The sequence below is a fragment of the Aythya fuligula genome, chromosome 10 (genome assembly GCF_009819795.1).
Source record: "Aythya fuligula isolate bAytFul2 chromosome 10, bAytFul2.pri, whole genome shotgun sequence".
Taxonomy (NCBI): Eukaryota; Metazoa; Chordata; class Aves; order Anseriformes; family Anatidae; genus Aythya; species Aythya fuligula.
Window position 1 is genome coordinate 2,889,109 of NC_045568.1, and position 27,563 is coordinate 2,916,671.

Sequence of the window (27,563 nt, forward strand, 5' to 3'; positions counted from 1 at the left end):
ATCTGCTGCCAAGAACCAGGCAAGGGCTTCACGCAGCGAGTCCCATGCTGGCGGGCAGCCCTGGGCCCTCTGGCACCCCTGTCCTCCCGTGGCTGTCCTCACTGCAGTGCCCAGGCCTTCGCTCACGGCCTGCGTTGCGGTCTGTGGGGTTCACCTGGCTTTCCTCTCTGCTGGGAAATGCACAGGGTGGCTGTTTGGAGCCTGAGAGGGGCCAGGAGTGAGGCTGAGAGCTGGGGGGTTGTTTTTCACAGCTGGCTGAATTGCAGGACTCATGATGTCTCCACATAGGTGGGACAGCAGTTTAGTAAGAATCGAACACTTCGCTCATTTCACTCACTGATAATTTTATGTATCGGCTAACATATGGATCAGAGGCTTCTGAGTGCAAATACTGCTGCTGAAAAATACCTAATACAAATACCTAAGCTTCCAAGTGGCTTTTAAAAATTGTACCTCTTATTGCAGTGTCACTCAGCTGCTTGCTTCAAGATACCCCCCCTTTTTTTTTGGTATTAATTTTTACTGCCTCTTTTGGGGAGAAATTCTATAGAATTTCTTCTATGTTCCTTCCTAAGGCAAAATAGTGGTATAGCATGCCGTTCATTTTAAGGACTAATTTTCTTACCATAAATTTAAAAGAATCTTATGGTATTTTCAATGTAGGAATAGGCTGAAAATGAGTTTTCTGTGTCTGAGCCACTGGAGTAGTTTTAACATTTTGTATCTATGAATAGCATCAATGCAACCATGTAAAAATAGTAACTCCCTGCGGAGTGAACTAAACTTTTGTTTCCTTTGTAATGTCTTGAGATTACAGAGATCACTGGGGACTTCAGCGAGTGGATCAGATATAAAGCGTTCAAAAAACAAAACAAAACAAACAACAACAAAAAAACAGGAAGTCTTTTTCCACAACAAGTAACCTGCTAACAAAAATAGCGACTGAGGGCAGATTATCGTTAACAGCATTCAGTGTAATAGAGATGAAACTATTACACCTTAGGGAAACGTATGCTATAATAGTCTCAGTTACTAAATATGATTTGTTTCTGGTGTTTTTAAACTTGTTTTATGACTCAGGCATGAACTATCTGGATATTGTTGATTGCATAAAATTGGTGATTCTCTAAACGTAATTTAAGTTCTCAATGTCTGTCTTGTTCTTGTACCTACTTTTATTTTAACTTTCCTTGCAATTTCGGGTGCTCCTTCTGGAAAATTGCTTTTAAAACTCCAATTGTGATTTTTGCTCTCCATAGAGCTCAGTGTGGGTTGTGCCTTCAGCAAACCGACCAGAGCAGCAATCCCCTATTTCAAGCAGCTGAGTATTTTGCATCACTGGGGTTTGAGACATTTATGTTTAGACTTTTGCAGCTCTGTCTCTGTGATAAACATGTAGATGTAATGCATACTTCAATGCCTGTGTACTGCAGAGATGGTCTTCACCCCAGAAATAGGGAAGATTTTTCTCTTGATCAAGGTGGTGTTGAGCACCTGCAATGGCCAGTAACATTCATAAAGTCCCTCAACCATTTGCAATTAAAAAAATACTCTGCAGCTGGCTTAGTTGGCTGTAACATTTGTTTTTCAGGGAGGTCCTGATTTCACTCACTTTTACAAATAGTTTTGTAGAGGTCAAGTAATTCACACTTTCTGCCAAAGGCCTGATTCTCTGCTGCATACCACAACTGCAAACAAGTTTGAAACAAATCACAAAACATAGTTCAGCCAACCAAAGAGCAAAGTTTCTCCAGGACAGCAAAACTTGTGCAACTGGCTGAGGTGCAGGGATGTAGAAGAGAGCAGCTCCTTGCTGTAATTCAATCCTGTTTGCATTTCTGTCCGGGACTGTAACAGATTTAGTCCGTTCCTCTTTTTAAAACGAAAGGGCACCTACTTTGTAAACAAGCAGCTAACTTCCAGTACTATTGCAAACATCAGAAAGAGCAGGTAGCACCCCTCCTCCTAAAACAATTTCCAAATAATAAAGTGTAAATGGAGGCACGCCCCACGGCTGTGCCCCTAAAAGAGCATTTCCCTCTCTGTGTTCTTGGAGGGAATGTAGGACCAGGGTTTTCAAACAGGAGGAGAAGCATGTTTTAGGAGAAAGGAGAGCATTACTTGCAGCCCTGATTTCAGCAGAGGGGTGCAGTTTGACATGAGTCTAAGAGGCTGGCTTGGGGCCGTGCTGGGGTGCTGGCCTGACGTCCCAGCCAGCCCTTGTGCCCGAAGCCCTTCTGCACAAGGGGCTTAGCACAGCACGCTGCCTTTGCTGTCTGTGCACACTTCGAACAGTACGCAGCCAGGAGGAAGCAGCAGCAGTGCTTGTGTTGTGCCTATTTGCTGGAATAAAACCATTTACAAGGCTTGCTGTAGGCAAAAGCTGGTTTTAATGTCATGCCTCCAGTCCCCAAGTGCTTGGATAGTTTTGTGGCTGTAACAGGCACGGCAGCTACTCAGAAGTGGGGGTGTGGTTTGAGTGACTGGAATACGTGCCCTGTGTTAGCATGGTATTCCTGGTGTGTGCTGCATGTACTCGTTTGTAGCCTGGTGGCAATATTTGTTTGGACATTCCCCTGCTAAAGCCCAGTCTAAGGTTGCCTGTACATGGCTTGCATTCCCTTTGACTCTAAAATAAAGAAGAGAGCCTCTGCTGGCCATAGTACCTATACCTTACCCATTTGTTGTTGTTGTTCTTTTTTCCTCCAAACTCTTCAGTTTGAAGGAACATTGACAAAATCTTGCAGAACAGAAAATAACTGCCTTCAAGGTTTCTATAAGCTGGAGGAGGTTAATTCTTCCAGCTTCAAATGCACAGTCTGTTTGCTTTGAAGCTGACTTCATTGCCAGGAGGTTAGAGGACATGTACAGCGCTCCTGCAGCACTCTGCCAGGTGGGGCCAGGCACAGCCGAGGGGCTCCAGTCCCTGCGCAGCCTTTGCTCTGTGGTGGTGCTCCCCGAATATGTGGATTTGTGGCACTCAGGAAAGGATAATATCACAAGGAGAACCTTTGTTTGTAGATCCTCACAGAAGAATTCACAAGCAGTAGAGGCAGAACCTCTGCAGCAAAAGGTCTGCATGTGGGTAGCAGAACCAGGCACTTGCATGGAGAGTCCCAACTTCAAAGCACTGAGCAAATGTTTGTTAATTATACTACAGCAGCCTTTGAGGTTATCAGGCAGGTATTAATATTACTGTTTTATAGGTGGAGTAATTGAGTCAAAGAAATTATGTAATTTACCTGGGATTAAAGAGAGCCATAGCAAGTGGTAGAATACAGCATGTGGGAGAGGAGCCCACTGCTTCCTCCTGATGTAGAACACTAACTATCCAGTGGAACCAGGTTCATCATCATTTAGGCTCTTCTTCAAGTCCCTTTTATTAGACACTCGCAGATGTGCCTAAGTCAACAAGCATTGTTTTCCGGCTGCCACTGCTTGCTCCTGGGTTTCCTAGTGAGGTAACACTGATGTCTGCATCTTTCTGTTCTCCACAATGATTTTTCAACTCACTATTTAGCTTTAACCGTATCTGACAGCAGGCTTGAGGTCTCAAAAATTCACATGTATTCTGTGAAAATATGTGGCTGATTAGAAGAGACATATCCTTCTGCTTAGGGAAGGGCTTGTCTGTTTGCTTATTAGACACGGGAGAATATACGTGGAAGAGCCCTGGTCAGAGTTCACCCAGTAACATCCTCCAGGAAAACAGCATGAGACTCAAACCCAGACAACAGCTTTTTACTGGATTTGCTCCTCTTGGAACTACTTGTTTTTTTTTTTTTTTCCTTGTCTTGTTTTTCCTTAACAACTCTCATCTGCAATATTAGCCATTGCATTTCTGGATGCTGTGATTAAGACCCAAGAAATCACTGTCATGGCCTGTCTCATAACTACTGTGTAGCCAAGGGAATGTCTCAGTTTGGGGGCAATTACAGCTACTTTGGCAGCTCTGATGAAAAGGAGTAACAAACACATGATCAAGTAGATATGTAAGCACGAGATAGCCATCAAAATGGGAACCATGTTTCTTTTGACTGCTGAGAAGTCACAATTTTCCTGTGGTACCTATAGTGGTGTTTTGTTTTGTTTTTCTCCCCAGATTACAAAGGCTTCTGAAACTCGATGTGTATCTTTCCTATAAGTGGTGTCTTGTTGTTAAGGAAGAGCATTATTGTGTAATGTGTGATAGTTGACATGTCAAGAAATTATACTAGTAGATGCCCTGTTGTTAAATGATGAGGACGAACTTAGGTTAATTACTAATTACCACCTTTATTACCCATAGAAGTGCCATGAACGCCTATTCTGCTCCATGATTGCCACCCCACCCGGGGCTTTGATGCTACATCCTCACGTGCTGAGGTCGAGCACCCTTGCTGCCTGTCCCCAAGCCAGGCCCTGCGTGGGCTGGGGCACGGGCCCCTCAGCACCCTCTTCCCTCTCCTGGTTCATAACCAGTGATTTTGCCTCCAGCTTCTGAGAGAAGAGAGAGGAGTGAGGTCAAGCACCGTTTTTTGTATTAATGGTCCTTATTTAAAGCTAATGGCACAGGGATGGGTCATCTGGTCTGTACCCCCTACCCAAAGGTACCGTTAGTCTGAATCATCTCAAGAGGATTTTGCTTAAGTTGTTCTCAGCAGCCTTGTGGGGTGACAACCCCACGGTCTCATTAGCAGAATTGCTGTGCCTTACCCCATGCAGGAATCCTTCACTGCTGTTGCAGGATAAGGCAAGGAAATGAAAGGTGAACGATGCAGAGGAGAAAACCATTCATGACAAACCATCCATGACAAAGGAAGGGTAGGCAGATGATGAGAAAGGAGTGCTGAGGGTAAGGACAGCTGTGTCTTTAGGTCTCCAACTTGGCTCTGGGCATTAATTGCTCAGCACAAGAAAGGTTGTCAGACATCACAGCCTGTCTCCTGCTGACTAATGTGGGTCAGTGCCTGGGTGCTCAGTATGTCAGGGTGCCCTGGCCTGGGGCTGTGCTGGTGACACAGAGCTCCAGGCTCTCCTAATTCCTTCGGTGGGACGAACACCACTGGCACGTGCATGGCAGAGGTGGCCTTGCACTCTGTCCTGTTGGGTCCTTGCATGCCTCAAAGCTTGCACATGCTTGTGCAGAAAGTTCCCATGTGTCTGGATTCACGTTCGTGAAGCAGCTGGACAAAAGCTGTTCCTGAGCTGTCAGGAACTTCTTCAGCCATACGATGAAGTTTCCAGGTTTGTGGCTGGTGGTGGAAGTTATTTGGCTTTGGACTGATTGAGGAAAAGAAGGAGAAGCAGATATGCAGTTGTGTGAAACAAGAGTTAAAATGTCATCTTTTACCAGTGTTAAAATTCTCTAAGCTTTTGGTGTGCTTTTAGTGAAGTGGTAAAAGATGAAAATGGAAGTTAAATTAAATAAACAGAATATAACAACTAATGCAGCGGTTTATTTGCTAGTTACAAATTCTGAATAGTGTATTTTGACAGTGGTTGTGACAGACACTACTGCACATAGCAGCAATCTCTGGAGACTTGTTCTATGTTCAGCTCTGCTGCTGGCCTGCCGGGTAACCTGAGCAGATCCCCCAGTCCTGTTAGTGACACCTTCCGTGCCTGCAGGGAGGTACAGCTGTGCTGGCCTTCTCTGCAGACAGAGTGTGTTTACATGTAATGCCTTAGCAGAGCTCTACTCAGCAGGAAGTGGATAAACCATGGCACAAAATGAAAGCTAACAGGTTAAATCTGTAATCATCTCGGTGAGACGGAAAGTAGAGAAAGAATGTTTTTTCCCCACTCCAGAATTTGGGACCTGCAATTAGGGGTGCTTCCTCCCACCTGAACGAAGTGTGCTCCCTGACAGGTTACCAAACACGATCGAATCTTGCAGGTGCTCAGCGTCCCGGGAAGCTGCCATCATTTCCATCTGTGCTGTCTTGCAACACTTAGAGACCAGTTCTCTGTGTGAAGACCTTATGTTTCATGCTGCTTTGTAGTTTGTGCAGTAGTGGTCCTTGAGAAAGGATAAAATGTAAGATTGGTTTGTTCTCGCAAGTTTTATTTATGTATTACTAAGTTTTAGTTTCTTTCCCATCAAATTGCCTTTTGTCTGGTTGTTTTGTTCTTTGATATTTTTCTGCACTTGTCTTCTGTTTGATAATGGTTATTACATGGTTTTAATGGAATGGATTAATTTTTCTCATTAACCCCTTAATAGGACGGGTTAATTTTTCTCCTAAAATTACTTAAATGTCATCTCACTGAAGATTACAAATCAAGGTCCTCATAGACGTTCGTGCTATAAAAACAGTTCAGATTTATGCACCTTTTATATGCAGGCAACAATAATAAAAAGTCATTAACTTTGTCAGAATACTAAAATCTGAATATCTCTTCATTGTGAACACAGAAGCAATTTTGTTTCAAAGTGGCAAAGGGCAAAGTGTCTAATAAAAATGTAATTTCTAACCTCTGATTGCAAATGCTTCTGTTAGTGCTAATTCTCATTTAAGTCAATGTAAAATGTGCGATATATCAGCTTAAACAGCTACAGTAACAAATGATTTACTTTTATTATTATTATTATTAGCCTATGACACTTTTGGTAAAATCCAAATGCATCAATAACAGTGCTTCGCTTTTATCTGATGATCAAATTAGTTTTACACTGCCTCAACCTAAGCTAAATTATTTTAATAACATTTAAAGTCAACCATTACATTGTTTTAAATCATCCCAACGAGATATTCTTGGATACACAACAATTAACCTCTTCTCCTAGCTTTACTGCATTTGGGCAAAGATGTGGCGCATGCTTTCTGAGGCCGCTGTGCTGCCTGCATCTGCACTGCCGTGACTTGCACCGTAACCTCCAGCTCCGGCTGCTGCCCTGCTTCCCAGCTGGCATCTTGCTGCTGCAGCCTCTCACGTGTTTGTGCCCATGCCACAGTGTCTTTGCAAGACATCTTGGGGAGTGTTTTCTTTCCCGTTTTTCCTTAGCCTTTGTATATTAAGTTTTCTCCTTCAAATCTGCTTTGGGAACCTGATGCTTTTCCTGGAAACAACATACTTGGTCTGACGAAACTTCCTAGTTGTTACACAGTTAAGAAGCAGTAGCTAGAGATGGTTCACAGAGAGTGAGAACTGTCAGGGGGGCTGTAAATACTTGTACAGAGGACACCCCCCTCGTACCTGCACACGTTTGAGTGTGAAATTGCAGGCAGTGGTGGGTTACCCTTGCTGTGCACACAGGACTGTGTTCAACCACCTCTGTCAGACTGCTGTAGGGTAAGTGCTGTGCCACTTGGTCTGTGAGCTCTTGCAGCAGAAGGGGATCTTCTTGGGATGTCAGTACGTCGTTTTGGGGATTTTACGGGCTTTCTGAAACCAATTCTTGGCCTGCTGATACAAATGAATCTGTAAATGAATCAGGAGCCTGCTCCTGCTGCCATTCTGAAAGCTGCTTCCCATTCTGCCTGCTGCTGCCTGCCCCTCTGCTCCCTGCCCATCTTCCCTCACGGGAGCAGCTCTCCACAGCTTCTCCCCTCCAACCCTGTGAAGCTGCAGGGTCTCTCTACTCAGCCTTCTCCATCTCCTCCTGGCCCATGGGAGCCTTCCTGCTGGTGCCACCGGCCTGTGCTCACCTTTCTCCTCTCCTCCCCTCATGCTGCAAGAGAGCAGGGCTCAGCACAGGCAGAGGCCGGCTCCTGCTGCGTGCGTCCCGTGCAGTTGTTGCCTCTGCAAGTGGGGAACAGATTGTGAGGAGGCTGGCAGCTGTGTCTGTCCTGCGATGTTGGCTGGCGTTCCTGCTCCCCCAGTTTATTTCCAGCTCAGACTGTGCTTTTGTAAGCTCTGCCTCGACACTACAAGTGCAGTTCCTTTGCTGAACCTCCCGTGTCCATTTTTATCTCATTGGCAGATCTGAATAATTGCACAAAAGTGCTATTGAGAGTTTTTTTTTTTTCCAGTTCTTTGCTGCTGATGGTAATGCGTCCAGGGCTCATATTGACAGATTAATGTGCGAATCGGTGCAGCAGGGGCTGTTGCTGGAGGCTGCTCCCAGGCACGCCGCGTGGGATCCGGCATTGTCTAACTTGGAGCCCGTTTGATCGTTGTAGGGGGTCAAATGGTCGACTCCACTCTTTTTTATGTTTGCATTTCTCTCAGGCAAATAGGACAAAAAAAAAAAAAAAAAAAAAAAAAAAAAAAAAAAAAAGAGAGAGAGAGAGGAGAAATTGGAGAGTCTAAAGTGGAGCATTCTCGCAAAAAAAAAAAAAAAGATACAAAATACAATGCACATTTTGTGCTAAAATTTGGGGGGGGTACAGGGCTTGAGGGAAAGGGCAGCACAGTTCAGCTGCTGTTGATGAAATGGTTTTATTCACCTAGAGGAATGTGATTTTATTCTATTGTTAATTAGCCACCTCGAGTTTAAAATACACGTGTAAGTTAGGCAGGAGACCACTTCAGGACCCTGCGCTGACCTCTGCCAAAGGCTGGCCTGGCGAGCTCCTCGTCTTCCCCCTTCACAGGTGCAAATGTGCTTTTGATACAAACTCAGGGACAGGCCACTGCAGTGGAGCTGACGGCAGCCCAGCAGCCAGTCCTTGTTCCTGTGCTGGCAGGAATTTCTTTGGGGATTGTGCATCTTTAACTATGGAAATTCAATTTTTGTGCCCACATTCATGTGGAAGCGTCTGGCAAGTCAAGCTCTGTTCACTGAGAAAAGGGGAATGAACTGGAGCTGGCTCATAATTTTGTTAATGATCATCAGAGTCATTTCAATAGGGGTGATCGCTTGGAAAGTTTGTACCTGCAATTTCAGGTGCAGTAAGGGTAGCGGTTTCTGGCTGCTGGTAGCTGTAAGTGGCTAATCATTATTCAAAAGCCGTGTTGTGTTGGAAGAGTTGACTGCAGCCTTCAGAGAACCATCTGAGTTTGAGGTCAGTTATTTTTACTCTTCCATTTTGTTCTAGTTAAATATTTTTACTTGCTCTCAGAACAATAGCTCCCACCACACTGAAGCCTTTGCCCATTGCAGTAGCTTTTCATATCTCCTGTAGCAATCCATGCGGTGCCCAAGGGTCTCATCTGCTTAGTTTAGCTAAATATAGGCTTTTCAAGCCCTTGTATAGAGCCTAATCCATACCTTTACAAAGCTCGACAAGCTGAACCCAGTGGCATAAGCAGCTGATGTAGCTTTACGAGCAGAGGAATCCTCCACATTCTGTTACGCTTGTTCTAATCTGCCAGGGTTTGTTTAAATTTTCTACTGCTTAATCTGGTATTTATTGCCTGTACGTACTTGACTCTGAGGACTGGATTGTTGTGATGATTTTTTCCTGTCTGCAAACTTACTCTTCAGTTTTCCATGCTGTCTGCCCAGGGAGACCCTGTGATTTTGTATTTTTTCAAGCAACTGTTTAATACAAAAAGCATCAGCTAAATCTGTGATTACTTTTACATGATTCAGAAATAAGTTTTGTTTACCAGCAGTGCTGCTGCAGCTCTGCTGCCAGGCTGAACTCACAAAAATGAGAATTTCTGCAACTTTGGTTGCAAAGCTTCTTTAGTTTGGCGAGGCCTGGGTCCCATGCTTACACTGGTGGCTACAACAGGATGGAAATATCCACAAAGGTTTCTGGCAGAATATTATTTTGTGGTCAGAAAAAAAGGATTTATTTCCATATCTTACTTTCTTTGGCATTTTCCAGCTTTGTGGAATACTCACTGCTTGTTTTTTTTTGTTTTTGTTTTTGTTTTTTTTTTTGGTGGATGCTGGTTTTCAAAAGCAAGTAGATCTGTGGATTGTAACCATGATCCTTACAGTTACACGTCACTGTGTGGCTTGGATTCAAAGCAGCTTCAAACCTACCTCTGTAAACACAGAGGGTCATTGTGTATTTTGATTTACATGCTTCTGTCACTTTTTCAAAGCAGCTCCTGCTGCCCCAAGCATGCCGGTGTGTGCATGTGTGCTCACTCATGCTGTGTGTGCACATACCTGCACCCCCAGAGTCACAAGAGCTCTGAGCTCCGCATAGCCAGGCAGGTGGTGCACGTGATGGCAAGATGACACTTCCATGATATGGGTCCAAACCCTTCCCCTGGCAAAAGAGATATATTGGAGTTTTTGCCAACCGAAGAGCATGGAGAAAGTGTTTCAGGGTTGAAGCAGGGAAACTCCAAGGCTGCTCCTGTTGTGGTGTGATCCAGCCTTGTTTGTGCTGATGGTCAAGCACAAACTTTGAGGCTGCTTTGGTGAGGAGCCTCTCATGGCTCCTCTTGCCCAGCTGAGCTCCCATGGAGCCATGGCATGAGGGTTCTCACAACCCCCAGCTTTCTGCAAGGCAGTTGAAGGATATTTTCCTGTATGTGCTGCAAAAATGTGCCTTGCAGTCTGGGCTGTTTCAGACAGAACAAGCAGGAGCAGAATCCTGTTTGCTTTGCCTCCTCCTGGAGGAACCGTGCCATTCTGGAGTTTGATTATTTGGCTGGCTGCTCAGCGCTTCGGCTGCGCAACATCTTATCTTTGGTACTTCATTCCTTCGCAATTTAGTTTTGTTTTCCCCCAGTGCTGTGTTGTGCCATTGGATTGCATTCACACAGCGTGCCCGCAGGCTGCGCTGTATTGTTACGTATGTTGTGCATCCAAAATAATCTCAGTGGGTGTTCCAAGCAGCTGCCATGATACAACCCATCTTCTTGGCAGCCAGAAGTGCTGTGAGCTATGTGTCTTCTTTGCCTCTTCATCTTCAGATATTGCAATAGAAAGGGAACCTACAGAAGCCTTGTATATGGTATACCTTGGCAGAGTGCTCCAGTACCTAGCAGCTGTCCATACATGCTTGGTGAAGCTGTGTTTTGTTAATTAGGTTTATGCGGGAGGGTACTTGAAGAACTCTGTGTAGGTACAAAGTAGTCTGCCTAGGAAAAAAACATTCTTGGGTACTCGGCCACATTTTAATTGGGAGTCCAGAGTGAGCTGGTAAGTGGCTTCCTGAAAGCCACCTTTTTTAGCACCACATCAGGAACGTAGGCTACAGAAAATCCGGTCAGACTGTACTAGTGTAAAGAGCAGCTAAGTTTTGCTTGGGTATAGCCGTTAGCAGTCAGCATAGCTGCATAGTAAATGCACAGCTTATAGGGTGGTGTTTTTTTTATTATTATTATTAATTGTGTGCTTGCATGTTTGGAAATTGGCTCAAGCTAATGTAATATCTGCTTTTAAATATTCCAGCTGTGTGGGCGTTGAAGAAGAGGAGGCACCAGACATTGACATCTATCACTGTCCAAATTGTGAGAAAACCCATGGAAAGTCTACTTGTAAGTATACTTGCACGGCTGGTCCTCAGACAGATGACAGATTCTGTATGTTTAAACAAAAGAATCTTCCTTTTGTTTTGTTACAGTAAGACACATTTAAATAGATTGAGTCATAAAAACAGGAATTCAAAACATGAGGTGAAAAGAGGCATCGGGGAGGGGGGGAATCATGGACTGGATTCTAGAGATCTGAATTTAGCTTCCAGCCTCACCTGACCTCAGGCAGTGTGCGTGAGCTGATGCAAGGCACCTTACCTCTTCTGCTTCAGTCCCCAGTCTGCGATGGAAATAGCGCGTCCTCCCTTAAGTGTCATGAGGCACTTACTGCTGTGGACTAGACAAAGGTCTAATACAGTGATTTTCGGAAACTGTGTGGTGTTTTTTGTCTTTTGATGAGAAGAGTAAGAAACAATATGTTATGGTTTGCCAGGGTACAAAACTGTAGCAATTTCAGTGGCAGTCAAAACTGTAGGATGCGCTGGGGATGCCAATTCTTGCTGTTATTTCACAGGTAAAAGTTCTCCTGAGTAAAAGTGACAGTTGATCTCAGTGGGAGCTTTGTCTGGGAAAGAATTGTAGGATGTGTTTGCCTTTGGTCAGATTAATTCACAAATTCTTTCTGTTACACAATGGGAAAGAAAAAGAAAAGAAACCAATTGCTGTAAGATTAAATGCTTTACTTGAAAGCCATTTATTGTAAATAAGCAACAGTGATGCGGATGTTCTTGCTCCTTTGCAACATTACAGCAACACACAGAGGAAAAGCACTGTGCTCATCTCCCACGAGCACAGAATCAGAACATTTATTTTTTAGTGAGAAATCAGGGATGGGTGGAAACTGATTTCTGTTGTATTAAAACTCAGTAATACTAAAACCAGCTAATTATTCCTTCACTGTCTTCAAAATTCAAGTTGAAAAAAAAATATCTTGGAGGAAAGGGGAATGGTCTGAAGTGTTTGTTTTGAGGTCAAAAAATGAAATTGTTTTTCCACTCTTTTTCAAAATAAAGTGTGAACTGGAAACCTGGACAATCTGCAGCTGTTCTTGTCACCCAGATGGTCTGCTAACAACTGGTCCAAGCAGGGCACCCACAAATTGGGCACACTGGCAAAAAAATAAATTAAAAAAAATTGGGAGGCAAGTCCTGAAGGACTTAACAAAATCAGTATGTCCCCACAAAATGTTTTGATTTAAATTAATCAGTTTTGTTGGAAGATTTTTGACAAATGTACTGGAAATTGTTCAAACAAATAAGCACAAGTGATGTTAAAGCAAGCAATTTGGCATTACAATGGCTTGCCTTGAAAAGGGATGTATAGCTACAGATACTCTGAGGCTATTATTGAGCCAGTGTAGGAGAGAAAGCAGAGGACTTCTGAGAGTTTTGTATGACATTGAGATTTAATTTCTTCCACTTTGCTTTGAATTATGAATGGTGAAAGACACCTATTTTTCAGTGTGTGTATGGGGGGGAGAAATCAGACAGAAGTAGCCAAAATCTACCATCAGGAATTAAATATAAATCCTGTTAAAAACAGTGGTGCATGATCTTAGAATTCAGAAATGGCAGTTTTTGATTAAAAAGGCTACAAGTTGAATATACTAGTTAAGATGAGGAGAGTTTAAACTAACGACAGTCTTCTGATGCTTTAAGGTTTTTGGCTATTTAATTCTTTTTACTCCAGATATAATCTGACTTGGCAGTATGTCCCTCAGTCTGCATTGTGCAGCATGGCAGAAAGTGGAGCTAGAACACTGTCACTAGTTACAGTGTTCAGTGTCATAGAAATACAGAACATTATATAACTTTCCCATACATCAATATGAGTTTGTTTTCTCTCTACATTATGGAAGGTTAGAGGATGTACAAGACCAGCCATCAGAGTAGTTACATATAAAGATCTTGGGAACATTTAAACATTAGTTGTTGATTAACTTACCTTCAGTTTTGGTCTAAGATCACAGGTTCCTCAAGCTGCGTAGCAGTTTTCACCATTAACCAATAGAATCGTGGATTCTGTTGAAAAAATAGGCTGTTATCCTGTAGCCCCTCCTTGCGGAGTGCAATAGGCTAGAAAATAGAAAGACCAAGTAAATGAAGGCAGGAACAGCTTGACTTAATGCGTTCGTTCTGGCAGGCATTTGTATGCAGTACATCCTGCTACACTGCACTTAGCCTCTGTTGAGACTTCCACAAGATGATCAGATTCATTTGTTTATTAACTGTTCCAATATATGTTTAAACGAGTTATCTAGCAGTATCAGTTTTGTAATAAATGAGCAAGTGTTGTTCCTGAGCCAGTTGTTCACTGGTAGGATTTAATTATTGCAAGATTAGCAAAGGGAAACACAGACACCAATTGTCTGTTATGCAACTTGTCTGGATTTAAAAATATATGTGTATTTCTGGAGCACACATTCCACAATATATGTTTTCCAGATGTCAAATTTTAAAATCATTTTCCTCCTCTTACATTCTTCCACTTTACCAATGTGGCTTAGTGGCTATTATTTCAGAAAATTGCTTCCTGTCATATGACATTTTAAGCCATTTCACTTTAATGAAATTTGTAGGGACTTCTCTTTGGGAAAAATTATACACATTCACAAAAATTTTTCTGACATCATATACATAAAATGTAAGTGCTTTGTTAAGGCAGACTTGACTCATTTTCATAACACAGTCTGAAATGTTTGGTTTGATTGCTGTCTGTTTTGCAGCAGTGAAAATCAGGGTAAGTTCTCTGGAATCAGGGAAGTTACGTAGATGCAAGCAGACCAAAGTTAGGCTGAAACTGTTTTTAAACAGTTACAGCCTTTCATGTAAGTCAATAGAGAACTAATATGGTGCTTCTAAGTAGCCCTTCTTCATAAATACATTTGAAAAACTGTAAGTACACCTTTGAAGTCTAGAATTATACATTTTCAGATCATGAAAATATATTCCTTCTTTCTTCTGGAGGGTTTTCTGTCAGAGGAGAGGGTTATATTTTTCAAAGGTCAAATTTTGATCAGAAAGTTCTGCAGAAAAAGAAATCTGTAATCATTTAAGAAAAAGTCCTCTTTTTGGCCAAAGCTAGTATTTGTTGCACATGTTAATGGACTTTAATCCTTACTGCAGTGCTCATGGTAAAGATGAAACATAAAGAGAATGGCTGAAAATGGGCCAAATGTCGACTGTTTGATGTAGCATAATGGCCTACAGCAGCCGGACTGCTGTGATCCTTGAGATAGCACCTCCTGTGGAGAGTTCTGGTGGCAGATGCTGCTTGCTGTCGTTGCATGAGAGGTGGATGCCTACCCGCTCCCTGTACCCAAGGAAATAGCTCCCTGGTGCTTTCTGGAGAGTTGCGGTGGATTTCTCAGATCACGCTGATTTGCCTCTTTTATTTCTCAACGTGCCATGCTATCTGAAATAGAATAAAAGAACATGCTAATATGATAAGCTCTTTAATCGTCACTGTGACAAGCAACACCTGTTTTGCTGGGACTTGTGTGAGTAGTCCCTGTGCTCCATGGCTCTGTTGGGAGGGGGCACTCACTGGGAAGGAGAGAAGAGGAGGAAGGTTTGGCATTCATGTAGTGCTTGTTTCCTTTGTTACCAGGAGCACTGAATTAATACACTAAGCCTGAGAGTCATTAAGATAAAGAACTAGCAGCTTTAATGAATATATCCAGCTAGGCTGGAGAGCTGCATGGAACTAATAAAACCAACATGCTTTGTGCAAAACCCGGGGTGGATTCATTGGTAGATGTAATGGAAAAAGTTAGCTTGTTCCGGACCGTATGTCTTATAGCTGTGGCCTCCGGATTCCTTTCTTAACAAAAAAGTATGTGGATATGTGTGTGTGCATGTGCAAAGTGTGAGGAAAGAGTGCCATCCAGGCATGGCTGCTGAGGAGATCTTGATTTGGGGGTAAAATATTTAGTTCTGTGAGGGGTAAAAAACGTTGTGATGTATGAATATTCTGCTAATGGTTCTTGAAACTTTATGAATATGCACTTGGGACAGTACAGTGTACTGCAAAAATGAGCATGTCCAAGCAGACTGTGGAAATAGGAATAGCTGAGAGAGCTAATGCTGACTAAGATAAAAACTGGACTAGTTTTTCTCGTTTTGTGTTATCTGGCTGTCAGAGGCAAGGCAGAACTATATAGACATTTGACTTGCTTATTTGTGCTTATTTCAGCTGACCCTTTTTCCATGAGAAACTCGCCTATATGTCAGTAACCCACAGGGAGCATAAGGGGCCTTCTATTTGATGGTATCAAGTTAGTGCATAAACCTGGCTTGCCTTTCAAATCCTAGAAATAAGAGAAGTTGTAAAAATGGCATTTGTGGTGCCCTTGCGTCTTTTTTTTTTTTTTTTTTTTTTTCTTTTCCTGTTATGTGCATGTTGTGTGCAGGGCATAATTCAAAACCTTTCCAAATCGATATCAAACCTACCACTGCTGGACAGACCTTTAGACAAAGGTAATTCATAACAAATATGTTCATAAAGACCTATGTGACGTAGTGACAGAGCAGAAAAGTGTCTTTCCTAAGGGTTTTATGATAAGGATTAAGTGTGTAGTCTGACAAGTACAAAATGTCCAGAGCCTGTGTTTGCATGAAGCCTGTGATAGCTGTGCAGCTCAGTAATTATCCGTCTGGTTGCCCTTATGTTACAAAACGAACACTGTTCAGTATGTAATAGATCTTCAGACTACAGTATAAGTGTCTAATGGTGAATTGAGAGCAATACTGAAATTTTCATGGCAGCTTAGTGGGGGTCCCCTCTTCTCTGCTCACCTAAGAAATGCCATGAAGATTTGTCCTTCTGTCAAATGTTCTAATAATTTTCTTCTACTTAGCATATGCTACTGTCCAACACATTCTTTTTCAGTGAAAAAGAAAAGAAATTGGCATAAACACGATACTGGACAGACTACAGAGGTCAAACCTGTACAGAACGGGAGTCAAGTCTTTATAAAGGAACTTCGAAGTCGTACTTTTCCAAGGTAAGTTGTTTGGCTGCATAAGTAAACAGTGCTCTTGTGGAAAAGCAGATATAGCCCATTTCATATGAAGCTGATTGTTGTTCAGCTTCTTGCTGAAGGCATTGGATAGTACAGGGTTATGAAGTTTAAGTGAACACTTCCTTATTGCAGATGTCCCTGGCTCTTCCATGTTTTTTTTTGTGCAGCAGTATTAAAATCTACTGTTGACTGAACCCAGCTCCTGTGGATTTCAGTAGATGCGAGTATGTGTGAAGACAAGAACAAGAATGTGTTTGGCCCCTACAACATATGCTTGAATAAGAGACTAACAAATTTATTGCATAGAATTATCCAGCTCTCAGAAATACTAATGGTTTTGCTGAAGTCTCTCCATCTTGAAAAGAACAATGACATCCTCAGTTGCTACAGTGACAAAGGCTCTCTTATTTGGGGTAATGAATAGTACTAATTGTTAGGTGACATGTTCCGCACTTTATTAGGCTGCTTCACAGCCGTTTGTAAGAGTGGTATTTTATTTTTTTCTGAAGTAGGCATTAGCCAAATGAATTCTTAATTATTAATGATTAATTATTTTAGAAGTACCCATAGAAACTGGTAAAATGTACTTGGTAAACACAAAACTTCTTAATTTTACAGAAGATTTGATCTTACTTTAATTTCAAATATCATTTATTAGGCTGGTTAAGGAAAAGGCTGAAAATACCACTGCAGAATGTTGTAGTGCTTGCTTACAGATGTATTTCACTTAATTCAGTACCCAGTATTTTTACTTCATTGGCTATTTTTATCTGGGCCTGCTTTATTTTTGTCTTAGCCATTTTTAAGTACAGAACAATTTGAAAGGTTGCAAAGCTAATTTAATAAAAAAGGATTAAGGTCTAGGCACAATGTTTTCAGTAGCCTAGGATAGCCTCTGAAATTGCAGGTACAAACAGCTTCTGAATCCAAAACCCTAGGCTTGTACACAAAATCCAAACCAGCAATATACCCTAAGAAGTAAGTGATCACATCAAGACTGACATTCCTTTCAGAGAACATGGCAATCCATCTAGTTTTTAGTGAATGTCTTTGTCTCCCCAGTCACTCCAGGGAGATGTGTTCTCAGTTAATGCTTTCAGCACCTTGCTGAAAGTTATACAAAACTGTATAGGATTTCTTCTCTAATTCAAAGAAATCAGAATTTGACTGAGTGTATGTGCTATGCCTGGGTGTCTGAGAGGTCTGCATATACTTGGAAGATCTGTGCTCACATATTCAGTATTTACGAGTCATTCCCAAATTATTTAAAAATATGGACCTCCATTTTTTTTTGTTTGTTTGTTTCCCACTTCCATGCACACGTAAGGAAATCCATGCTGCCAAATCAGAAAATATCTCCTGCCAAAATAAAGTTACTGAGCAAGTACAGTCTGTAGTCAAAGCGAGTCCCTGCAAGATTCAGGCCTCTGGCATTGACACTTCTGGCATAAGTAAAACAAAGTCTTGTTGAGAAATTTTCTCTTCTAAAGAAAATGAATGAAATCTGCAGATGTTCACAGAACAAAACCCAATGCTCAGCAGTCAGAATCTGATGAAATGAAAACTGGGGGTCTTCGTTTAAAGACAGAAACATCATGGCTGATTCACAGAACACAACAATCAGTTATAACCAGTTAGTCCCTTGGTGAGACTCAGATCAAAAGGAATAGTGAAGAAAGCAAACAAGCAAAAAACTGAATTCGTGTCATGCAGCTGATTTTTTTTTAATACTGAAATAGCATTAGAATAGTAACAGTAGTAATAACAAAAAATTAATTGTTCAGGTACTTCAGTGTAGGTGTCAGACTCCATTTTGGCATGATCATTACTAGACACTTCTGTGGCACATACAGAAGCAAACCAGACTCGAATGAGTATGTGAGATGTAACAGCAGAGGTTTAATGGTATATCAATACCATTTGCTCAAACTGAGAATAAACTGAAAGACTACGCTGTATCAGGACAGCAGAGGAAGTCACCCAACCTATGTGGATGATTTGCGGCTTCCTATTTGTTACTGCTGCTGCTGCTGAATCTCTCTCACCATCCATTTCTTTGGCTTGCATGGTACTTTTGTTTCCTGTGCTTATTCAAAGTTATAGTTGTGCCAGATACACCAGACATACCTGTAACAACCTGTCAGATGCTATTTTACACCCAGGAGGTAACTGAAATCTATGAATATGCTCTAGAGCTTTCCATAAGATAGATGAATTTGATTCATTCAGTCTTACACTCCTGTCATTACATGTAGTTCTAGTCTGTGTTCTTTGTTTCCCAAATGCTTTCTTCCTCTTCATTATCAGCTCACAAGATTACCTGGAATTTAAAGAGGAGCTTAGCTTCAGTTAATTAGTATCTACTTTGTCAAGAGGTATCCCAGTTCTCTAAAGCAGGAAACCCTCCCTGAGCTAATAAGCACTCTGTGGGCAGCAAAGAAGTGTCAGGCTGTAAGAGCACAGGCAAGGATCTAATTTCCCAAAATGCTGCCTTCCTCTGAGGTTCTTCCCATAGCTTACATCTTGCTCTTTAAAACTTCCAGCCTCCATCCTTCATATGTTACTGCTGCCTGGTACTACTGTTTGCATAAATACAGAATGCTGTAATCCCTGCCAAGCCTCAGAACGTACCTGTGAGGCAGCAGGATCAGTGCCATGAACACTGGATCAGTGGTATATTCCCTAATGCTCAGTGTTTCACGCTGCTGCCCACCTGGCTGCCTCTCTGGCGGTCTTCACTCTGCTTTGCCAGCAGTGTGCATGGATAATTCCTTGTTTGCCTTAGGCCATGCTGCTTCTGGGTGCCCACGCTGTGGCATGGCAGCAGGAGCATGGTGTTAAGTGCTGGCATGGGCAGGCTGTGTGGGTCCCCACCCTGCCACCGCTGTCCTTGTGGCACTGCTGAGGCCGCATGTTGCTTGCGGTGTGAGCCGGGCTCTCCCAGACCCAGTGACTAACCTTGCCTCCTGATTGCCCACTGTGGCTGGGATGATCCAGAAGTGAGCTGTTTTCTACATCTTACCCCTGCTTGCATCCAGCAAGTTTGCATTCTTATTCTCCCTGGGAAGCCCTGCCACATGAGTGCCTGCGAAGAAATGCATTTAATACACTTCTCACTTCCCCTGCCTTGCCTCCCACATGCCCGATGTGCTTCACGAAGCCTGGTAATTACAGACCCCTGCTCAAGCACTTATGCGCCCAACACTGGGCATCAGCAGGGCATCTGGTGTTCGGTGCTTGGCCTGGGCCGTCCCTGTGGAGCAATGTATACTGGGGGCTGTGTCCATGCCAGCGCCAGACACTGTGATGGTGGCATCCAAGGCCTATAGCATGTGCCTGGTGTCTTGCAGGCCCGGCTGATCGCATGGCGGTCTGGGCAGGGCTGCGACTGGGGCCTGGCTCACTTCGTGCCTGCAGGGACGGAGCACAGGTAACGCCTGGCCGTGCCCTTCAGTGCCATCGCCCATCCCGCCCGTTTTTTCCGCCCGTTTTTGGTAACTGAAAACGTGAGCTGTAATTCAGAACTGATGCAGAAGAGGGCAGTCACGTATTGGCCTTCAAGGTTCTGGGAAGTAATGCTTTTGGGCGTAAACATGCAAAGTTTTATTATTTCCACTGTCCCCAGCCGGCCCATGGCGGAGCTGGCTGTCCCCACGCTGCAGGAAAGGCCTGAAATATCTTCAGAAAGACCAAAGAGTTGCTTGGGTTACCCAGGTTGGCTCAAAGAGAGGCAAACAACAAGCAACAGCTGCTGGAGCGCTTTTAGGCCTGGCGATCCGTTCGAGTACACTCAGTTTTCACTTTGAATTCAAAACATTTTGCTCTTGAAAAGATCTAGAAATTGGCCTTGAAATTCTTTTTACAGTTGTCAGTTTAAATAACTGATCATTTGATAAACCTGCCCTTTTATTAGTCACTTTGAAGCCCTCTCAGCTACTTGAAAACAATTTGCAGAGTATTTCCTGAACAATTTATTTGACTACTTAAGAATGATTTGCAAAGTATTTCCTGGACAATTTATTTGAGATTATGTAGCATTTTAAACTTTACCTTCTTTAAATTTAAATATTTAACACTAATTTCTTTGACATTAATCACTGGTAACTTGACAGATTCCTATAGTTCGGAAAATAGTCTCTCACTTTAAGCTGTTATTTCAGAAGTTTCCAGTAGTTGGTGTATTAGAGTCGAGTGTGTTGGTTGCAGATGGTTTTAGTATGCCTGACATGCTTTGCAATATGCTGCGTTATGGCTTTTGTCTTATGCACCTCCTTTGCATATAACTGGGGTTTTTCAGTTAGTTGTGATGGTCAGCATGGTTCATAGGAATGAAATTAGCTCTTTAGGCACAAAGAGATCCGAACCTCTGATTCCATGGCTTTCTATCATGTGTAGTCACTTCAACGTACTCCAAATGAGTACTGGATGCTGCTAAAACATTGTTTAGACGGGGCAGGTCTCAGTGACAGCCTAAAACACCATGTAGCCTAATGCCATCTGAAAGACTATTGATTTTTAGCTTTGTTGAGTGAATTTCCCAAGACCTTGGGGTTTATTGTATCTAGTGTAGTCTCTTCTGACGACAGGGCTTTGCCTGGTTCTCAGAGGTGCTTTGCATATAGAGTGTTTATTCCAGGTAATAGGAATTTGTTTGTTTGAGGGTTCTCAAAATAAATGTTTTCTTTAAAAAATAAAATAAAATCAGAACTCAAATATGAACTGGTACATTTCATGACCGATAGTTTTTTTTTTTTTTGTCTATAGTTGCTGGCATTGTGCATTCTTGCCTATCTGCAAATTGCTATTTAGCGAATACTTTTGGTTGGCTTTCAACAAATATACCACTTATTTATGTGGGAAATTGGATGTTAAACAAACAAGGCGTACAAGTAGTCATACTAGAGTTCACATTCATATACTGCTTACTTCGGTAGAGATACCCACAGCAATATAGAAAAATCACAGCATAGCTGGCATTTGTAAACAAGCTAAGACTTGGGTGCCTAGAATCCACTGCTTCAGGAAGTCTGGGTTTTCTTTTTTCTTTCCTTTTTTTTTTTTTTTTTTTTCTTTTTTTAAAAAAGATAAGCGTTTTTTTCAAATAACAGAATTGAGTTATTTTAGGTCTATTCTAGGTCATTCTAGGTCTCTAGGTCTCAAAAAGAGCTGAGACACCCAACTGAACAAAAAATGCCACATAGGCATTGGGGAGAAGTGACTATTATCTGATGATGTCAGTTTATTCTTGTTTGCTTATAACTTTTTCCTTTCAGTAGTGAAATGCAGAAGATGCCAAGCTCTGCCTAGAAGCACCTTACCATTGAACCTTACCTGTGTTTACTTTTCTAGTGCTGAAGATATAGTAGTGAAAGTGCCAGGCAGCCAACTAACAACAGAGTATCTGGAAGAAAATGGTTTCACAGAGCCCATCCTGGTTCCAAAGAAGGATGGTCTGGGATTGTCTGTACCAGCACCCACGTTCTACGTCAGCGATGTTGAAAACTACGTTGGTGCGTATGGGGCAGCAGTAACGTTTTACTTGCTAGAGCTCATTTACTTCTTTAAAAATGGTCCCAGGGCTGTGAAAAAGGCTCCCTTGCCTGGAATATTCCTGGTCTGCCTTTCGGTGCAGAACAGCAGTAGGGAAAGGTGGCGGTCAACTGCAGGTTAAATAACAAGAGTCTTTGCAGAGTCTTGTCTCTAACAAGAATCTATGAAGGCTTTGGAAAGATGGAGGCAGCTCAAAACTTCAGAGCCATATAACCCGTATGTAGGCCAATCAACATACACTATAGAAGAAACCTGGAAGAAGCAGAAAGAGGGTGTTGCACACCCTGCACATATTCCTCCATCACCCAGGTATGGCAGAGAAGAAGTTTGGCTTTTGGTGTAAATCAAAATAATCCCAGGGTAATTTTTTCTCCAGGAGTCAGCATGGTCCTAGTGGGCTGTACTGTGAGAGGTGAGGGACTGAAAGGCAGCATGCACTGGCATTGCTTGCTACCTGCTAGCTCAGAATCAATAGTATTTTCTCTTGTGATTTTACAGACATCAATGAAAACTAGGTTTTGGGGGTAGGATGCGTATATGTGTGTTTTATGGCCAAAGGAGGAAGGAGGTTATGTTATTGTAAAATACTGACATCAGACCTTGAGCTATGCAAACTTTAAGATTTATTATGTAGTGGTAGCCTGTAATTAGCAATTAATCCACACTTGTTTCTTGTACCAACTTGTGTATCTTACTGTGAACCTGAGCCAGACCACGTTGTACTCCATAGCACTGCATTAAAATAGTAGTTGTAGTATCAATAAATTGTTCCTTTGGGCCAAGTCTTAATTGATTGCTGCCGTCTCACTTTCTATTGAAGGAAATACCAGACTGTGACTCCCACTCTGCAGAGGCAGTCTATTTCTACACTGGTGTCAGTTCACAGACAGAGCTTTTGTCATTGTTGCCGGTCATTTGGATTTCTGCTGGCATCCTCCAGACTCTAACCTGGGCAGGGTGTTGTACTGCATCTTGCAAGTCATCACGTCATCCACCCTTGGAAAACATACCTTGGCCAGGAGCCATGGAACTGCTCTGAAGTCACTTGTCTCATCTCCACATCCTTCTTCCTTTAGCATGTGTGATCTTGTCTCTTCTTCGCTCTCACTCTGTCTCTCTTCTGTGTCAGTTCCAATGAGATTCTTGTTGCTTCCAGTGTTCTGGTAAACTGCCGTCCTTTTGGAGCCATGACTCCAGCTTTAATGTATGTATGTGTTTCAGGGCTCCCTTTATCTCCTTTTATAACCTGCTAACCACTCCTCCTTCTGTGCGGTACTTACCAGGCCATTGACCTATTCCCCAAACTGGTGGATGCTGTCAACAGCCACTGTTGTTCTTGACTGCCTTTGTTCCTCTTGCAGTGACTGTGTGCAGTGAGATAACTATGAATAAAGCAGAATTCAAGACCCCTGATTTTATTGTCATTTCTATCCCATTGCTTCTACAGGAAACATATTTTCCTTGCCCATCTGCTACACTTAGCAGATTTTCTTGTTTGACCTAGGTGCTCCTCATGCATCTGCTGGCTTTCTCTCAGCCTCTAGCTGAAATAATCCACCTCCTCCTCCTCCCCCCCACCCACCCAAAACAAAACAAAACAAAACAAAAAAAACCTGTTAGTGAAAAGCTGAAGGAAAAAACAGGAAGAGCACAGGCTATTTAATCCAAAACTGGCACCAGATTTTTAAGGTGAACAGAACAAATAAAATGCTGGTGTAACCTCCATGGGATTGGTTGGCTTCAGTGAGATTTCACAAGCAGGAATTTATTTCACTGTTTTTTAGTTTATTACATTGTACCTAGAATGTCTTCTAGCAACAATCTAAAGCAAGCAGTAGAGGATGGAACACCACAAATGAGATTGCCAAATATGTCATTACTGTGTTGGCATTTTGTAGGGGGAAAAATATTTTCTTGCTCTCCTAATGTGATAAAAGGAGTAAAAAATTTCATGGTACACCTGAAATATTTCTTAAAAAAAATCATAAATAAAATTTTTAATAGAGCGTGAGGAAAACTGTCCTGAAAAATCTGCTTGACGAGATATCCTGTACAGTATTACACTCAATCACAAGAAATTTACAGTGTGGTGGGTAGGGCTTACTCCATAGATATTCAGGTATTTGCATATAATTTTCACCAAGCAAATAATGTCTGTAATGAAAAATAATATTAATCCTTTAAAAATAAAAACTATGGAAATAATTTTATCATGGGGCATGAATAAAACAGTACCATTTTATACATATGCAGTTTTTGTATGTAAGCCAAATAAATTACAAAAGCTAAGAAAATCAACAAATAAAATGTCCAAGATGTTTCTGGAAATGTTAACTCACACCCAAGCATACAAAATGGGACAAGTCAGGCCACCAATCAATCTCCCTTTTTCATTGAATTAATTTTTAGGACCAGAGAGAAGTGTTGATGTCACTGATGTCACCAAACAGAAAGACTGCAAGATGAAGCTGAAGGAATTTGTGGATTACTACTACAGTACAAACAGGAAAAGGGTCCTCAATGTGACTAACCTGGAGTTCTCGGACACGAGGTGAGCTGGTCCATCCTGCGGCACTGCGCAGTGCCCTGGGGTCCAACTGCTGCATTCTGAGCAGCCTCCACCTTCTCTAGTGGTTCCCTTCTTAGGAAGTACTGCTCTAGCCTTGGGATCCTGGTTTCTTGTGATGCTGACAAGTATGGCTTTGTCCATATGTAGCCATTTTAGGGAAAGCACGGAAATGAAAGTGCTGTAGCTGTATGAAGAGTATGGTGTGGATTAGTTGGGCAAGAATTTTTCATGGTAATTCAGATGTGCATATCATCACCATTCACATGCTATCAACATTCACATATCAGAATGGAACGTTTTTACGTCTTTTAATTTTTATTTTAACTCCAGTAGTACAGGTATAGTTAATTCAGTTCAACTGTATACTAGAGACTTATAACTAGGACATAACTAGTTGTTCCAGGAGAGAATTCTCTGCCTTGTCCTAGTGGTGAGTGATAATGTTGTATGTTCCTATTATGATCTTAGGTGGGGCTTGACACATACTGGTAAGACCCAAAGAAAGAAGGACAACATAGATTTGTGGGAGAACATGGACAAAAGGAGTCTTATATATATGCATATATAATATAAACTATTATATCGTGAGAGATGAGACTCATGATGTATGTAAATCAGTGACAGCTCTTCTTCCAGATTAAGGCAATCTTTTAATGTGTTCTCCTTGAAGCATTCTTTTTTAAAATGTGTTGTGACATAGTGAGCACCCTATTCATATAGCACTGGCACAAGTGCATTGTATATTACGCACTGAAATCTTCTGTTTAAAGTAAATAGATGAGATGTGGCTCTGGGTATGGAATAACATGTCACTGGATGTCCTTGAATGAGAGTAAGTTTGAAATGATTATGATTTTGTAGTCCTATATTATGTGTTCAAGTTTCAGTCTTGGTGCTTTTGCAAGTTAACCTATAATCTGGATGACAGCAGTGAAGAACTAGAGTGATGCTGACGTCTCAACAGAAAGTTGGTGTGTGTGTGTATGCATGTGTAACAGTACCAGATGAGCTCTGCATTTGAGGCTGAGGTGCTTTAGTGTTTCAGTGAGACATATGTCATGATACTGGCTATGTGAATATCATCAATCCTCAATGACAGAAAAACTGCTATTCTTCTCATGCTTTAAATTATATGCTTTACACATAGGACAATTAGTTGATGTAAATGCCTAAGAGTTTAAGTTATTACTTTATGATTTATATAGTTGTGATTTTATTCTATAAATAGGTAGATGCATCTATAATAAATTGAAGTTTATGCAACTGTGTAAATCGTTTTTACAGTTCTTGTAGTCCTTCTGGGTATCTAATGCTCTAATGGGAAGTGTTAATGGAGGAAGAGATTCCTTTTTGTATAAACGCAATGCAGAAAATGATGAGTGTCAACAACAACAACAACAAAGAACGGTGGTTTTGGGGACCATTCTATTTTAGCTGAGGACAGTAGACTTAATATAGCCTTTAAAAAGTAAGCTGATGAATAATTACGAGTTTATTAATTTTTTTTAAGCCATTTTAACCTCAAGCCCTGTAGTTAGTGTTTTAGTAGTGCACACCCATTCCTGCAGAAAGCATCTGTAGTAATTACAGGCTTCTAAGATTACCAGTATTTCCAGTAGGAATTTTTTAGCTTTCTGCCATTATCAGAGAATAACGGGAGATCTTTTATTCTGAAGGACTATTGGGGCTGTCACTCATATGCTGCTAATTTAGACATTAACTAGCAAATATTTTATCTCTTAGCATAGACAGTGACATTTTAATTGAATGCACTGCTCTGTCTTTCCCTGCCATTTTAAATGGGGCCATTGTTACCAGTATTTGACAGTGAGCATAAATGACACATGAGAGCTTTTAATTTTAGTTTGAAGTGCAGATACTCTTATGGAAGTGATATTTTAGGGTGTCCAACAGTGAACTTCAACCTCCTGCAAATAGTAGGCCAAATTTTCACTATTTAAATATAAAACCTAACACATTTGGGGATGAAAGACTTAGAATACTTTCTTCTTACGCCACCACGTCATTTTGGCTGTGATTAATAATATACAGTATGCTTATATAATTTATATAATGTATTTAAATGGTATGCTTACTGTAAATAAGACAATATATAAATTAATTATATATCATACTTTAAGTATATTAACATTATCAACCAAATTATATCTTTTCTTCTTCAGAGTTTTTCATGTAATTTAATCAATCTAAATAAAAAGATAACTGATTTTCAGCAGCAGATCAAGACTTATTTAGTTCACATGTCTGAAGTATCAATACTGTAAATTTTATTACTATTAAGTTTAACCTGAACGTTGTTAAGATTTACTAGACCACTTATGTAAGAGTGCACACCTTTCACTTCTCTGAAGGGGGCTGGAAAAGTGGCTGGGATACAGCACAATTAGTAACTGAGCCTACATAGCAAGAGGCAAGAACTGGAAAATATAAACAGTTCATCATAAATATTGCTACTGAAAGAATTCAAAGGGTCATTGCTGCATCATCGTACTGAAAAAAGCCTTAAATTTATATCTGCAAACAGTTTTCACAAAGTTTCTGAATAAAAACCAGTTCCACTGATATGTAAGCTGTTGCTTCATATTGCCATTGAAGTAATAGAGTCAGAGTCCACTTTTGGTTGTATTGGGATTCTTGCATTATTATTATTATTATTTTTCTTAAAAGATGCATGCTTGCTTTTAATTCTCTCTATACAGGATGTCCAGTTTTGTCGAACCTCCAGATATAGTTAAGAAGTTGTCCTGGGTGGAAAACTATTGGCCTGATGATGCTCTTCTGGCTAAACCAAAAGTGACCAAGTACTGCCTGATCTGTGTGAAGGACAGCTACACAGATTTCCACATAGATTCAGGAGGAGCTTCTGCATGGTACCATGTGCTGAAGGTGAGGGTTCATCTTTTTTGCAGTGTATTTAGTAACGAACTACATTTTATATTTGAAGACCATCCTAAAATTCTCTTGATCTCATTTTTTTCCCCAATGGTCCACTTACATAAGAAATATGCAAAGCCTTAACTGCCGTCAGTGGGTACGCTCTCAGTAGTGCCAGGGTTTACTTGTCATGTGGAAGTTGTTGGTGTATTCTCA

General features: G+C 41.5%; 1 protein-coding gene across 2 annotated transcripts in view; it reads left to right on the forward strand.

The window, feature by feature from the left end:
- Nucleotides 1–27,563, forward strand: part of PHF2 (PHD finger protein 2) — a 96,701-nt gene that overhangs the window by 40,841 nt on the left and 28,297 nt on the right. For both annotated transcript variants that reach the window (XM_032194133.1, XM_032194134.1), the window contains exons 2-6: nt 11,228–11,313; nt 16,201–16,315; nt 21,683–21,843; nt 24,293–24,434; nt 27,173–27,359. In XM_032194133.1, the coding sequence (XP_032050024.1) occupies nt 11,228–11,313; nt 16,201–16,315; nt 21,683–21,843; nt 24,293–24,434; nt 27,173–27,359 (691 nt within the window). The remainder of the gene's footprint in view (nt 1–11,227; nt 11,314–16,200; nt 16,316–21,682; nt 21,844–24,292; nt 24,435–27,172; nt 27,360–27,563) is intronic.